We start from the raw sequence: 12,226 nt of genomic DNA on the forward strand, positions 1-12,226 counted from the left end.
CAGCAAATGCCGAGACTTCGCATCCAGGTACTACCAGCGGGGGACGCTGGGGAATGCGCTATGGATCGATTGGTCGAACAGCTTTCTGTACGCTTTTCCACCCATTCCCCTGATTCCGGCGGTGCTCATCAAGCTGTCCCAGTCCAGGGCGCGGATGATCCTGATCGCCCCGGAGTGGCCCAGGCAGTGGTGGTTCACGGACCTTCTTCACCGGTCTCTCCTTCCTCACATGCGGTTGCCGTGCAGGCCGGACCTTCTCACGAAGTTCGGGGGGCGGATGGTGCACCCCAACCTCTCGTCTTTGAGTTTGGCGGCATGGCTCCTGAAATAGTGCAATACGGTCATCTGAATCTACCAGACGATTGTATGGACATTCTGAAGGAGTCTAAGCGACCTTCCACTAGGACATCCTATGCTTACAAGTGGAAGAGGTTCTGTATCTGGTGTAAGTCCAAGAACTTTGATCCGACAACATGTAAGGAAGATGTCATCCTTCCATACCTTTTGCATCTGGCGCAGTCTGGCCTTAATTTCCATTCCATTAAGGTTCATCTGGCTGCTTTGACCGCTTACAGGAAGTGCCCTTCACAGACGTCCTTCTTTCAGATTCCTGTGGTCAAGGTTTTTTTGGAAGGCTTGAAGAAGGTGTTCCCTCCTGTCAGGCTTCCCTCGCCTTCTTGGGACTTGAATGTGGTGCTGTCCAGACTGATGAGAGAGCCTTTTGAACCTATTCACAAGGCTTCATTGCAGCACCTATCCTGGAAGGCGGCGTTCCTAGTGGCCATTACATCGGCCCGCAGGGTGAGTGAACTTCAGGCATTATGTTGTCAAGAACCTTATACTGTGTTTCATGCTGCTAAGGTTGTGATGCGTACTCACCCTAAGTTCCTTCCTAAGGTTATCTCTGACTTTCATGTCAACCAGACCATAACTTTACCTACGTTCTTTCAGAATCCCTCTTCACCAGCGGAAAGGGCTCTCCATTCCCTGGATGTCCGTAGGGTGTTGAAATTTTATCTGGATAAGACCAAGGATATTCGTAGGTCTGACCAATTGTTTGTTAATTATGGCTCAGTCAGGACTGGTCTTGCGACCTCTAAGCAGTCCATCTCTCGGTGGATTGTGTCCTGCATACAGTTGTGTTATCAAAAGGCTAATAAGACCTTAGGGGGTAAACCTAAGGCTCATTCCACCAGGGGCAAAGCTGCCACGACGGCTTTGCTGCGTAATGTTCCGATTGCGGAAATCTGTAAGGCGGCCACTTGGAAGTCGGTCCATACCTTTGCTGCGCATTACTGTCTGGACTCGGATGCCAGGGCAGATGCTCAGGTTGGGCAGGCTTCGCTGCGAAATTTGTTCGCACAGTAGTGGTTGTGTCTTATGTGTTCTCCACCGCTTTTGTTGTGTGGGGATGGGCTTGCCATTCTATTCACTAGATTATGACTATACACAGAGATCCCCTACTACAGAAGGAGTAGTTTCTTTTCTGTAACTCCAGTTCTGTAGTAGGGGTATCTCTGTTATAGTCATAAGCGCCCGCCCTCCTCCCCGGTGGAGAGATACTTATTCATATGGAGAATGCTACAGGTCTGGCGTGCTACGCCTTCAAAAAGAACTGAAAGTAAATGGGACCTGCTGGGCATTCTGGGATACTGGGGAAAGTTCTGGAAAACTGGAAAGTTTTCTTAAAGGCACAGTATCCTGTTCCAAGCCACATAATGGCAGCCTATGGGGCTTGTCTGTCCACTCCTTCCTCTCTATCATTCCAGTGGCTTTTGCTGGTAGAGGCAGGGTTTTTTCCTATGGGGAGAAAAACTGGACAGGCAGTGCTGTTTGTGGATTTTGGTGGAATTCTAGTTGAAGTACTGGACAGTGTAGCCTGTGGGTATAGGCTGCATTATCTGTCTTTAAATTAAATTCTCTCTTAAAGGTGTATGCAGGTCTGCATGATTTGTCACCTTTTAGAGATTATTTTTTATTGCTCCGGGGTCCGCGCACATGGGCGGGACTATTCACTAGATTATGACTATAACAGAGATACCCCTACTACAGAACTGGAGTTACAGAAAAGAAACTACTCCATCTTCCCTCTCCCGGTCTCTGATTCTCTTTCACTCTCCTGCACTCTCCCTTCTTCAGGGCTTGAATCCTACTGCTACCCCAGATTTCCTCTGATCTCACTAGATCACATTTCTCCCATTTTCTCTAGGTCTCATTGAAAACCTTTTTTGAAGTTTCCAAAGTTTCACTTCTCCTATTCTCATCCATCTCTGCCAGCACCCTGCTCCTGCCCTGTGTTTCACCTCCTCCCTCCCTATAAGCCTTCAACTGTCTCCATGTCTCTCTAGTACTTTTCTAAGTCTGATTCCTTTTGCCTGGAGCCAGCTACTGACCAGTCATTCCTCCTTTCGCCTGCTCTGTGTTCACTTCACAGTACCCTTTTCTGGCAGTCTCACACAGTCTTATGTCTGAGTAACACCTCTCTCTCTTTCGCTTCCTTTCTTAGTGCCTGGGCAATGCTGTTGGACCGCTCTCAGCAACGGATGCAGCTGGTTCTCCTCCCACCAGCACTTTTCATCCCAGTTCCAGAGAGCGAGGAGCAGCGCCTGGAATTTGCCAAATCGGTACCGGAAAACGTCCAACCGTTTATCATCTATGAAGAGATCTCGGATCTGTGGATAAATGTAAGAAGGACTCTGAAGGAGTTGGAGGGTGAATGAATTCAGGAGGGACCAAAAAATCTCCAAGGAGTTTTTTTCTAGAAATAAAGCATTGAGCTTGCATTGATTACATTGACAAATTAGAAAATTCCAGCCTAATAGTTTACGTACGTTTGTAGTTTTAAGCGCTTACATTCTCTAGTGTTGTATATGAAATGCACTTGAGTACATTTCCATCTCTGACCCTGTGTGCCTCCTTTCCAGTGGGCCTTTGTTTGACACTTTGTTTCTGTGTGTAGGCATTTACTGGTCGCAGTCCTGTGCTGACCAATCCAATATAAGGCTTGCTTTTAGGCTTTCCCTGTCCCATGCTTCATCTTTGTGCACCTATATAGTATCCTACTCGTCACCATTACTGTATTGCTGTAACCTATCCGTTTCGGCTCACCTTTGCACAATCTGAATTTCTGTCGCTGTATTTCAAGCCATCTTTGTAAGCTCTTCACAGTATTGAGCTGTCTTGCTGTTATTTTCTCTCATGTTAATGTCTACTTGTGGAACTTGCAGTATGACTCCTAGCATCGTCCCATGACATTCTCCCCTTCGCGCATTTGATGTCGGTGGTTCTCTGTTCCTTCATGCCACTCTTCCATTCTTGCAGTCACAGAATAGCCCTGCTGTCATTTGGCCTACTCAACATGTTATGCTTCACAGGTTCATGATCTCTTCTACCCTTTCCTACAAGAAGAAGGGGAAGATGATGAAATTCGGTTCATACGAGCCAATGAATGCAAAACTGGCTTTTGTCACCTCTACCTCATCACGTCGGTCTTACAAAGGGGAGGCCACGACTGGACAAGACCATTTGTCATTAGCGATGGTAAGCACTCTTCTCCCCAACAACCGTGATCACCACACCACCTATCTTCCCTTGACGAACCACCCTCACTTGGTGTTGTTTATGGTTTCATTCACTGCAGAGATGATAAACTGTTCCATTGTCCTTTCAGCCACCCTGGTACCAAATTTGGCTTTTTTTATCTGTCCTTTGCAGATGACTTTAAATGTCCCATCACTGAGGAGCAGGTTCTGACCAGCGGCGAGTGGGAGGTCTTGTCTCGGCATGGATCCAAGGTACCCACCTCAGCTCTTCCTTTCACTTCCATGGGGCCCAAGTCGCAGAGACTCCACTTGGCTGTTGCGACAGGTGCAAGTGATCATCCATTTTTGTTCAGTTTCCTTTATTTTGGTTTTTAATGCTCTCGCTTCTTACTGGCATTCTGATGCTTTTGGGAAGTCGTCAGTCATTGCAGAATCTAGGAGGAAGCTCAAATATGATTTAGGGGGATTATTGTGCAAGAAACTAGAGGGACTTACTATGAATATGCGAAAGACAAAGTTTAAGCAAGAAAGAAAATGAGGATTGCAGGAACATGAGAGACAAGAGGATGAAGGCAGAGCAAGTGGAAGCTGGAGTATCTACAGCATAGTCCATCTTTCACGTCCAATAACATCATTTGTTATTACCTACCAAGTGCTTCATGGCCTCTTGTGTTCAGGCAGACTTAAAACAAACTGTATGGATGGTTGTAGAAGCAACCTCAGTGTAGCTTCTGACACAAACTACCTTTAGCAAATGTCCTCTTTCCTTGAGCTGCCATTCATAAGAGCCAGAATACAGAAGTAAACTTGATTGTCCATGGTTCACCGTCTGCCACTGCACCAGATTACAAAAGCATTTAAAAGGAATCAATTCTTATTTTGTGCACTGTAAGAAAAAACTTTACTGTGGTATCAGATGGGGTGTGGGTGATGGGGGGGGGGGGGGAGGAGGTTTATTGAAGTTGCAAACTTTAACTTGTCGGGGGATTTCGGAGAGAGGTACATTTAGGAAGTGATGGCAGATTTGAGAGGTTTTGGTTTGCCTGGGGCAAGGTGAGATTGCTTAGGCTGAGACGAGGAGAGTGGAGTTGTTATTGAAATGGCAGTGGTGGAGGCCTTGAGAAAGTGAAGCACGCACAGAAGAATCCCAAGGCCAGAGTTCCGCGAGCAGCAACTTGTGAGCATGAAAATTGCTTTTCCTGTTGCAGATCTGGGTGAATGAGGCCACGCAGCTGGTGTACTTTCAAGGTACGAAGGACACGCCGCTGGAGCATCACCTGTACGTAACCAGCTACAAGAGCCCTGGAGAAGTTGTAAGACTTACCACGCCGGGATTCTCCCATAGCTGCTCCCTGAGTAGGGTAAGTCTGTATAGCTACAGGTACACAAAGAATTGGGGGGTATTCCTTCACTACTGTGCAGAGACAAGCAACTACACTCCTCTCACAATTAAACGTGCCAAGCCCCAATTATAGAGTTATTTTAGGAGGTGAGTAAAATTATGTTTGCATGACTAGATTTATTGTAGCCTTCCATAGTAGCTAATGGGTTGATGTAATCTCTGGTAAACCCCTGGCTAATCTTTGAAGGTTCACAACCTCATTTTTCTCTTGTGCAACAACCAACTTGCTGTTTTATCTGCTGTTTCTATTATCAGTGTTCTATGTTATAAGTCCTGAAATCTTACATCCTTGTTTCTATTCTAGAATTTTGACATGTTTGTCAGCCATTACAGCAGTGTGAGCGCTCCTCCCTGTGTCCATGTATACAGACTCAGTGGCTCAGACGAGGACCCGCTGCACAAGCAGCCAGAGTTCTGGGCTAGCATGATGGAGTCTGCAGGTAGGTGTCCATTGTGGAGATTGTGAAAACCATGTAGAACATTTATGTAGGATGAAACCTAGGCGGCACTATGATTCTCAACCATGATCTGCTTGCTTAGCATGTAGGCCATCAGTCTAGAGCAGGGATACTCAAGGTACGGCCCAGGGGCCGCATGCGGCCCTCCTGGACCTTAAATTGCGGCCCCCTGGTGAATGGCAACACTGAACTGCTGTTCACTTGACACACCAGGAATATTCAGAAAGCTGTGAAACAAACAGGCCTACTTTATATTTAACTAAAGTAACCGTAAAGAAGAAAAGAAAGTGTCCTAGACAACTTATCTTTAGGAACACCTTTAACTTCAAAGCCATCTTGCACTAAACATGATAAACTCTCTGCAATCTTGAAGTGTATTTTATTAACATACATGAACATTTGACCTCAGTAACTCAGATTGTACCACTGCATTGAGGCATTTATTAGCAGTGATAGTTTTCTATCATGATCTAGGAGACATTCATGCCGCCCCATTCAGAAAACAATGCCATTAGTGAACCAAGAGGCGAGTCATTTGTCAGGGCCACCTTGTGTGTATCCTTGATTCTTCTATAATTGTAACAACATTATAGTTTATTAAATAAAACACAAGAGAAGGTTTTGTACAGCACACACCCTGAACTTGTATATTTTGAGGGGCTTTCAAAAGTGATAATTAAGAAATAGGAAGCAAAGTGAAATTAATCCATTGCCTGGGGTCATGCAATTCCGTCAAGTGGGGAAGCCAAGACTGATCCCCGGTTTTCTGGTTTCACATTTTGTAATTGAGCCACCAGATAAGTATCTCTTTCCCTCTCCTGTTTTATATTAGAATCTAATGCTTGGACTTTAATTCTTGGTGCATAAGAATAGATCGTTGGTGGCAGACAGCAGTCACGTGAAGGCTCAGTTTGTTGTCCACACCATGCATCTGCTTCGTATCCCCCCCCCCCCCTACTCCCACCTTTCCTCACCACAACCCTCACATTGCTGGCATCAGTGCGGCCCTCTGGCATGCCACAGACCGTACTTGGTGGCCCCTGGGGAAATGTTTGCGAGTACCCATGTTCTAGACTCTGCTTGTGCGGTCTTATTATTAATTTACGTTTTTAGGTGCTTTTGTACCGCTCTAACCCAAGGGAGTTTGTATGTTTAGAAGATCCAGCAAAACAATGCATGAATATATATACATTACTTGTCATTTATGCTGATGCCTTAAATCTTTGCTGTTGAAGTCTGCAGTCTAATGGAAACAGATAAACAGATTTGAAACACTTCATGGCTGACTCAGTCTCTCACACACTCAAGGGTGGAAAAAGTGATTGCTATTCAATTAAGACAGCTGTGGCATCTGTTATTTACAGTGCCGCAAAACTGCGGTTTCAGGTCCTAGAAAAATTGAAGAACGGATGAATAATGATAGGCAGCTCAGGGAACTCGAAAGGCTAACACAGTAAGCGAGTAGGACAAAACACCGGAAATGCTAAGGAGTTTAAGGTGGCTGAAAAATGAAGATCGCAAAGAATATGGAGCGTCACGTATGAACATTTTGTGACTGCAAAAACACCATGATTATGTGTATAAAAGACCAAAAGTGACCGTGCCTAAAATTGCGCAGCGAACCACCCAAGTTATGTGTTGGTAATTGTGTGACATTTCCAAACAGCAGACTGCAAATGCTGCATATCTCATGTATACTACAAGGATTGCTATTGTCATTTAGTTCTGCCCTCTCCTGTTCAGCAGTGACATTAACTCTCGCTCCCCGATTAAGAATGCCATAGGGGTACACTGAAAGAACTTGGGCACGCTGTCTTACTCTCCCCACTGTTAAAATATGCTACGGTTGTGACTGATGGGGTCCCTTTCCGGGCCTCCCTGTTCTAATGTCATTTTTATTGCTTGTACACTGTAATGTCGTTTCTATTGCATGTACCCTTGTAACTATTGAAGTATAGACCTCTTAACCAACCTATCTGATTTTACTATGTCGAAAAATCTCTAAATTGATATAACAAAACCCCACAATGTACCCCATAAGTGTACTGACTTCACAACATAAATGCTTTTTCTTTGTATTTATTATTTAATCAAAAGCAATACATGATTTTTTTGTATCAAAAATATATATTCATATAACATTTTCATTTTTTTCTTTTTTGTTTTGTGATTTACATGAATTATCAAAAGACATATATGTACAAAATCATTAAAAATAAACAACAGTTAGATCCTTGCCCTAAGCAAAAGCAGTGATTGAAAAATTGACAGTGCCCCTCAAAGAACAACAAAAAATATGTACATGAAAATTTAACTGTCTAATCTCACATACCAACATCCATACCACATACCACAAAATATACACAAAAAGGATTGTAAAACATATATTTTCCAACTGGAAAGATCTTCTTTTAATTATTATCTATCAACATATTATTCTGCTGACATTTTTCTCAAACTGACTTTTTCTTATTTTCTTCGGTTTTAAGTTGATCCATAGGAGTTTATTTTCCAGTTGTGAAAATAGTTGGTCTGGTCTACGTACGTTTCGGTGATAGAGTAAATAAAATCACCTTCCTCAGGACCATCAAAGAGTTAAAAACCGTAGAGGGGCTACTTTTATTCTGAAAATGCAAAACCATTTTATGTCAGATATGGGGAACATGAAGGTGCTTAATGTGTTCTTTATGACAAATTATATTAAAAATTTCTTTTAATGAGCTGGTACATGCTTGTCTCAGGTAAGCAGAAAAAAGGGAGCCGTTAAAGTGAGAGATAGAGAATTCTATATAGCCCTTCTCCAAAGTCCCAAGAAGTGCAATTAATTATAGAAATGACCTAGGAGAGAGCTTGTGATGTGCCTAAGGAATGGAACAAACTGAGAACCCATCTCCTTGTGCTCAAAACAGAGAAGCAAGATTAAATCTAGAATACCTGTTTCAACACAGATTGTGGAATTGAATCGCTATGTAGGGACCTCTGTGGTGGCCATATGATAGAATGTAGATCCGTAGTTCGTACACTCAGGACAAAGCTGGAAGGGGGAATGAAGAAAGCTGATTGGAAAGAGGATCTATTGAAACATATAAATATGGCCCAGGTAGGGATAAGTAATGTTTCTTACTCTGTCTACTTGGATGTATGCAGGGACAGAAATTCTTCTAATGGGTAGATATTGTTCTATGTGACCCGTATTAGCCTTGCGTCATTAAATTCTTCTTGCGTGAAAATGTGTCTATAAATTAGAAACATATAGAGAAAATTTAATGTGTATCTTAACATTTAGTATGGTTATGTACAAACAAATCTATTGTTAATCTTACCTCTTGGCGAAGTACAAAACGCCAAACAGGAGGGTTGTCTATTATGCGTTGAGACGTCCGTTGTCCATGTTTACCTTATACAAAAAGTTCAAGGTATAAGTTCTGGAAGGTAGATATAGTAGTATTAAGAATTTTTTTTTTGGGTTTTCTACTTTATTACTACAGAAACAACACTCTATATTGGATAATAAATATATCCGAATATTCTATCGAAAATTTTTTGTGACCCGGCATAAGCTCTTTGTCTTTTCATGTTAGTTGTTTAATTATCAGCTTGCTTGACTGTGTCAAGAATTCCTGTCATACAAGGGAAACACGCCCTTATGTAAACAGGAGAGCTGTTACATAACTCAAGGAAAACACGCCCTTATGTAAACAGGAGAGCTGTTACATAACTCAAGGGAAACACGCCCTTATGTAAACAGGAGAGCTGTTACATAACTCAAGGGAAACACGCCCTTATGTAAACAGGAGAGCTGTTACATAACTCAAGGAAACACGCCCTTATGTAAACAGGAGAGCTGTTACATAACTCAAGGAAAACACGCCCTATAAAGGGAGGAACCGGGAGGTACAACGCTGTCGGATATTGTGTTCACACCGACGTACCTGCTTCGTGAAGAGCAGTGTTCCGGAGTGGTGCTCCAGTAAGGCAAGAACGGAGGTAGGTCGAGTCGTTACTCCCTGGGCCGTGTCTTGCCCCATCGTCACCTGTGAAGGACCCGGAAGCTCTACCGGTCAACCATTGAGCTTCGCTTTTTGACTCGGCTGAGTCCAAGCGCAGTGGCGCTTTTGCTGGTTGGAGTCGTAACTCCCAGCCCGACCAGAGACACAGGGACTGCCAGCTGTAACGCACACCAGGAGGTGTTTGCCGCGTTACAGACTCGGAAGTCCACAGGATCGATCGAGCGGCTGCTCTCGGTTCAGTCTTCTTGCTTGTGATTGGGGTATCGGTGACGCATCACCAGGAGGTGACTCCGCGTCCCGGTGCAGTCTGAGGAAGAGGTTGAGCGGCTGCTCCCTTCAGGTAGAGACCCCGGCTGGGTGTTTCCCTGACTCCTCGATTCTCCCCAACACTCTTCGTGCCCCTCACAGCCTACCGATTGGCATTGTCGGCCATTTCATTTCTGCCCTCTGTTGGCATACGCCGGGACCGGCGTATATGCAGAGGACGGTTAGGACCATCCGTGCTGTGGGCTGGTAACGTACTTAGCCTGGAGGATTCCAGTGACTATAACTTGTTTATTCTTTGTATTATATTTGCCTTCATTAAAACAACTAACCCTTCACTAGTGGTTGCGTCCTCATTGTCGTGTCTGTTAAACGATCCTGAGACGTTCAGGGCGTTACAAAATATCCGACCTTAATAACACTAACTGTCTCCCGGTCGATAACAGACATGGCAACACTTGATGATGTGCTGGCTGCTTTAGCGGCCATGCAAGTTGAAGTGGCTGCCTCTAGGCAAGAAACAGCCGATGTAAAAGCCAGACTGGATGCTATCCAATTGGACCCGCTCTCGCCCAGCACCTCCCTCACGAATCAGACCCCTGCGGTAGTAGTGGAAATGCCGGTAGCCATCCCCTTGGCGACACCAGAGAGGTACAGTGGGGATCCTAACACAGTGCAGGTATTCCTCACACAAGTGGCGCTACATTTATCGTGCAAACCAAAGGCGTTCCCCACGAGTCAGGCTCGTGTGGCTTTCCTTATATCCTATTTGGCTGGAAACGCGGCACAATGGGCCGTACCTCTGGTGAGCAGGGACGACCCCCTCTTATGTGATTGGGGTGCTTTTCGCGAGGAATTCCTGAAGGTATTCGACAGAAGGGCTGACTCGTACACAGCGGACCGTGAAATGCTTGAGTTGAGACAGGGATCCAACGACCTGGTGCAGTATCTCAACGCGTTCCGAAGGCTGGTTGCGGAAACCAAGTGGCCTGTTGCTAAACAGACGGCGCTCTTCCATCAAGGGCTGTGCGATGAGCTCAAGGACGCCGTGGCTCATATTGACCCTCAACCCAAGACATGTGAGGGCCTTATCAACCTGGTATTACGGCTGGAACATAGGCTAAGTGAAAGAAAGGGGGATCATGGGAGAAAAGGAAAATCCCTTCCATCCTATGTGACGGTGGGAAGTCCTGAAACTTCCACCGCATCCAAGGGAGAACCCATGGACATCGGCGCAATACGAGCGAGCCTCACAGCCACGGAGAAAGAGTCACGCCGTAAACAAGGATTGTGCCTATATTGTGGCAAAAAAGGCCACTACGTACGTGAATGCCCTGCCAAACCGAAGACGTCACGTTATCGGGCCAACCGGTCGGTAACAGCCGTGGTGGACGTACCGGCGGAAAACTAGAGGACTCCAAGACCAGAGAAGGGGCATCTCGGAGTCACTCATCCATCCCTTCACTTTCCAACTCGGTCACTAAGGGACAACGACACCTGTTTATCACGGTGCACGTGGGAGTGCATGACCAGTGGATACCCGTTGTGGCCATGGTGGATTCAGGGGCCACTGGCATGTTTATGGACCACAACGAGGCATGCAGGCTAGGGCTAGTGCTTCTTCCCAAAGCTGTACCCGAAGACGTCTATGCTGTAGACGGAAGGCGATTGGTGACGGGGCCCATCGGGCAGCACACGGGGGTCCTTCCGATGAGATATGGGTGGAACCATTTGGAACAAATCGATTTTAACATCATCCGAGCGCCCCAATATGGCGTCATATTGGGATTGCCGTGGCTACAGAAACACAACCCCTTTGTGGATTGGCCAACACATCGCATCGAAATGACGTCACCGTATTGCATCCTGCATTGTGGAATAAGAACGGAATCCCTTGACGCAGATGAGAGCGGGAGTCAGACGGTGGCTACAGCGGCAGAAAAAGATGTGGCTCTCCCCCAGGCTTATCACAGTTTTGAGGATGTATTTGATGAGGTGAAGGCGGAAGTGCTACCACCACATAGACAGTTTGACTGCCAGATCGACCTGGTGCCAGGGGCCAGCGTTCCCAGCGGCAGGCTGTATGCCCTGACGGAGCCTGAAAACGTGCATCTCCGGGGGTACCTGGATAAACTCCTCAAGCTAGGATTCATCCGCCCGTCCAAGTCTCCGGCCGCCTCGCCACTCTTCTTCATCCCGAAGGCTAATGGGGAGCTGAGAGCCTGTGTGGACTTTAGGGCATTGAATGCGATAACCATAAAAAATCGGTACCCCTTGCCTCTCATCAGTGTACTTCTGGAACAGGTCAAGAAAGCTCGTATCTACACCAAGTTGGATTTGAAAGGGGCATACCATCTGGTGCGCATGAGGGATGGAGACGAGTGGAAGACCGCCTTTAAGACCAGGTTCGGCCTTTTTGAGTACCTCGTCATGCCGTTCGGTCTGTGCAACGCCCCGGCAGCCTTTCAGTACTTTTTGAATGAGGTATTCAGAGAGGAGTTGGATATCTACGTGGTCGTATATATCGACGACATCCTCATCTATTCGTCC

At 45.7% G+C, this 12,226-nt stretch overlaps 1 protein-coding gene across 1 annotated transcript in view; it reads left to right on the forward strand.

The window, feature by feature from the left end:
* DPP9 (dipeptidyl peptidase 9) overlaps positions 1-12,226 on the forward strand; it is a 75,164-nt gene that overhangs the window by 36,743 nt on the left and 26,195 nt on the right. Inside the window, exons 11-15 of the mRNA XM_085639220.1 lie at positions 2,507-2,684; positions 3,375-3,540; positions 3,715-3,794; positions 4,751-4,903; positions 5,249-5,384. Coding sequence (XP_085495346.1) covers positions 2,507-2,684; positions 3,375-3,540; positions 3,715-3,794; positions 4,751-4,903; positions 5,249-5,384 — 713 coding nt within the window. The remainder of the gene's footprint in view (positions 1-2,506; positions 2,685-3,374; positions 3,541-3,714; positions 3,795-4,750; positions 4,904-5,248; positions 5,385-12,226) is intronic.

This window comes from Triturus cristatus, chromosome 12, assembly GCF_964204655.1.
Source record: "Triturus cristatus chromosome 12, aTriCri1.1, whole genome shotgun sequence".
NCBI classification, from domain to species: domain Eukaryota; kingdom Metazoa; phylum Chordata; class Amphibia; order Caudata; family Salamandridae; genus Triturus; species Triturus cristatus.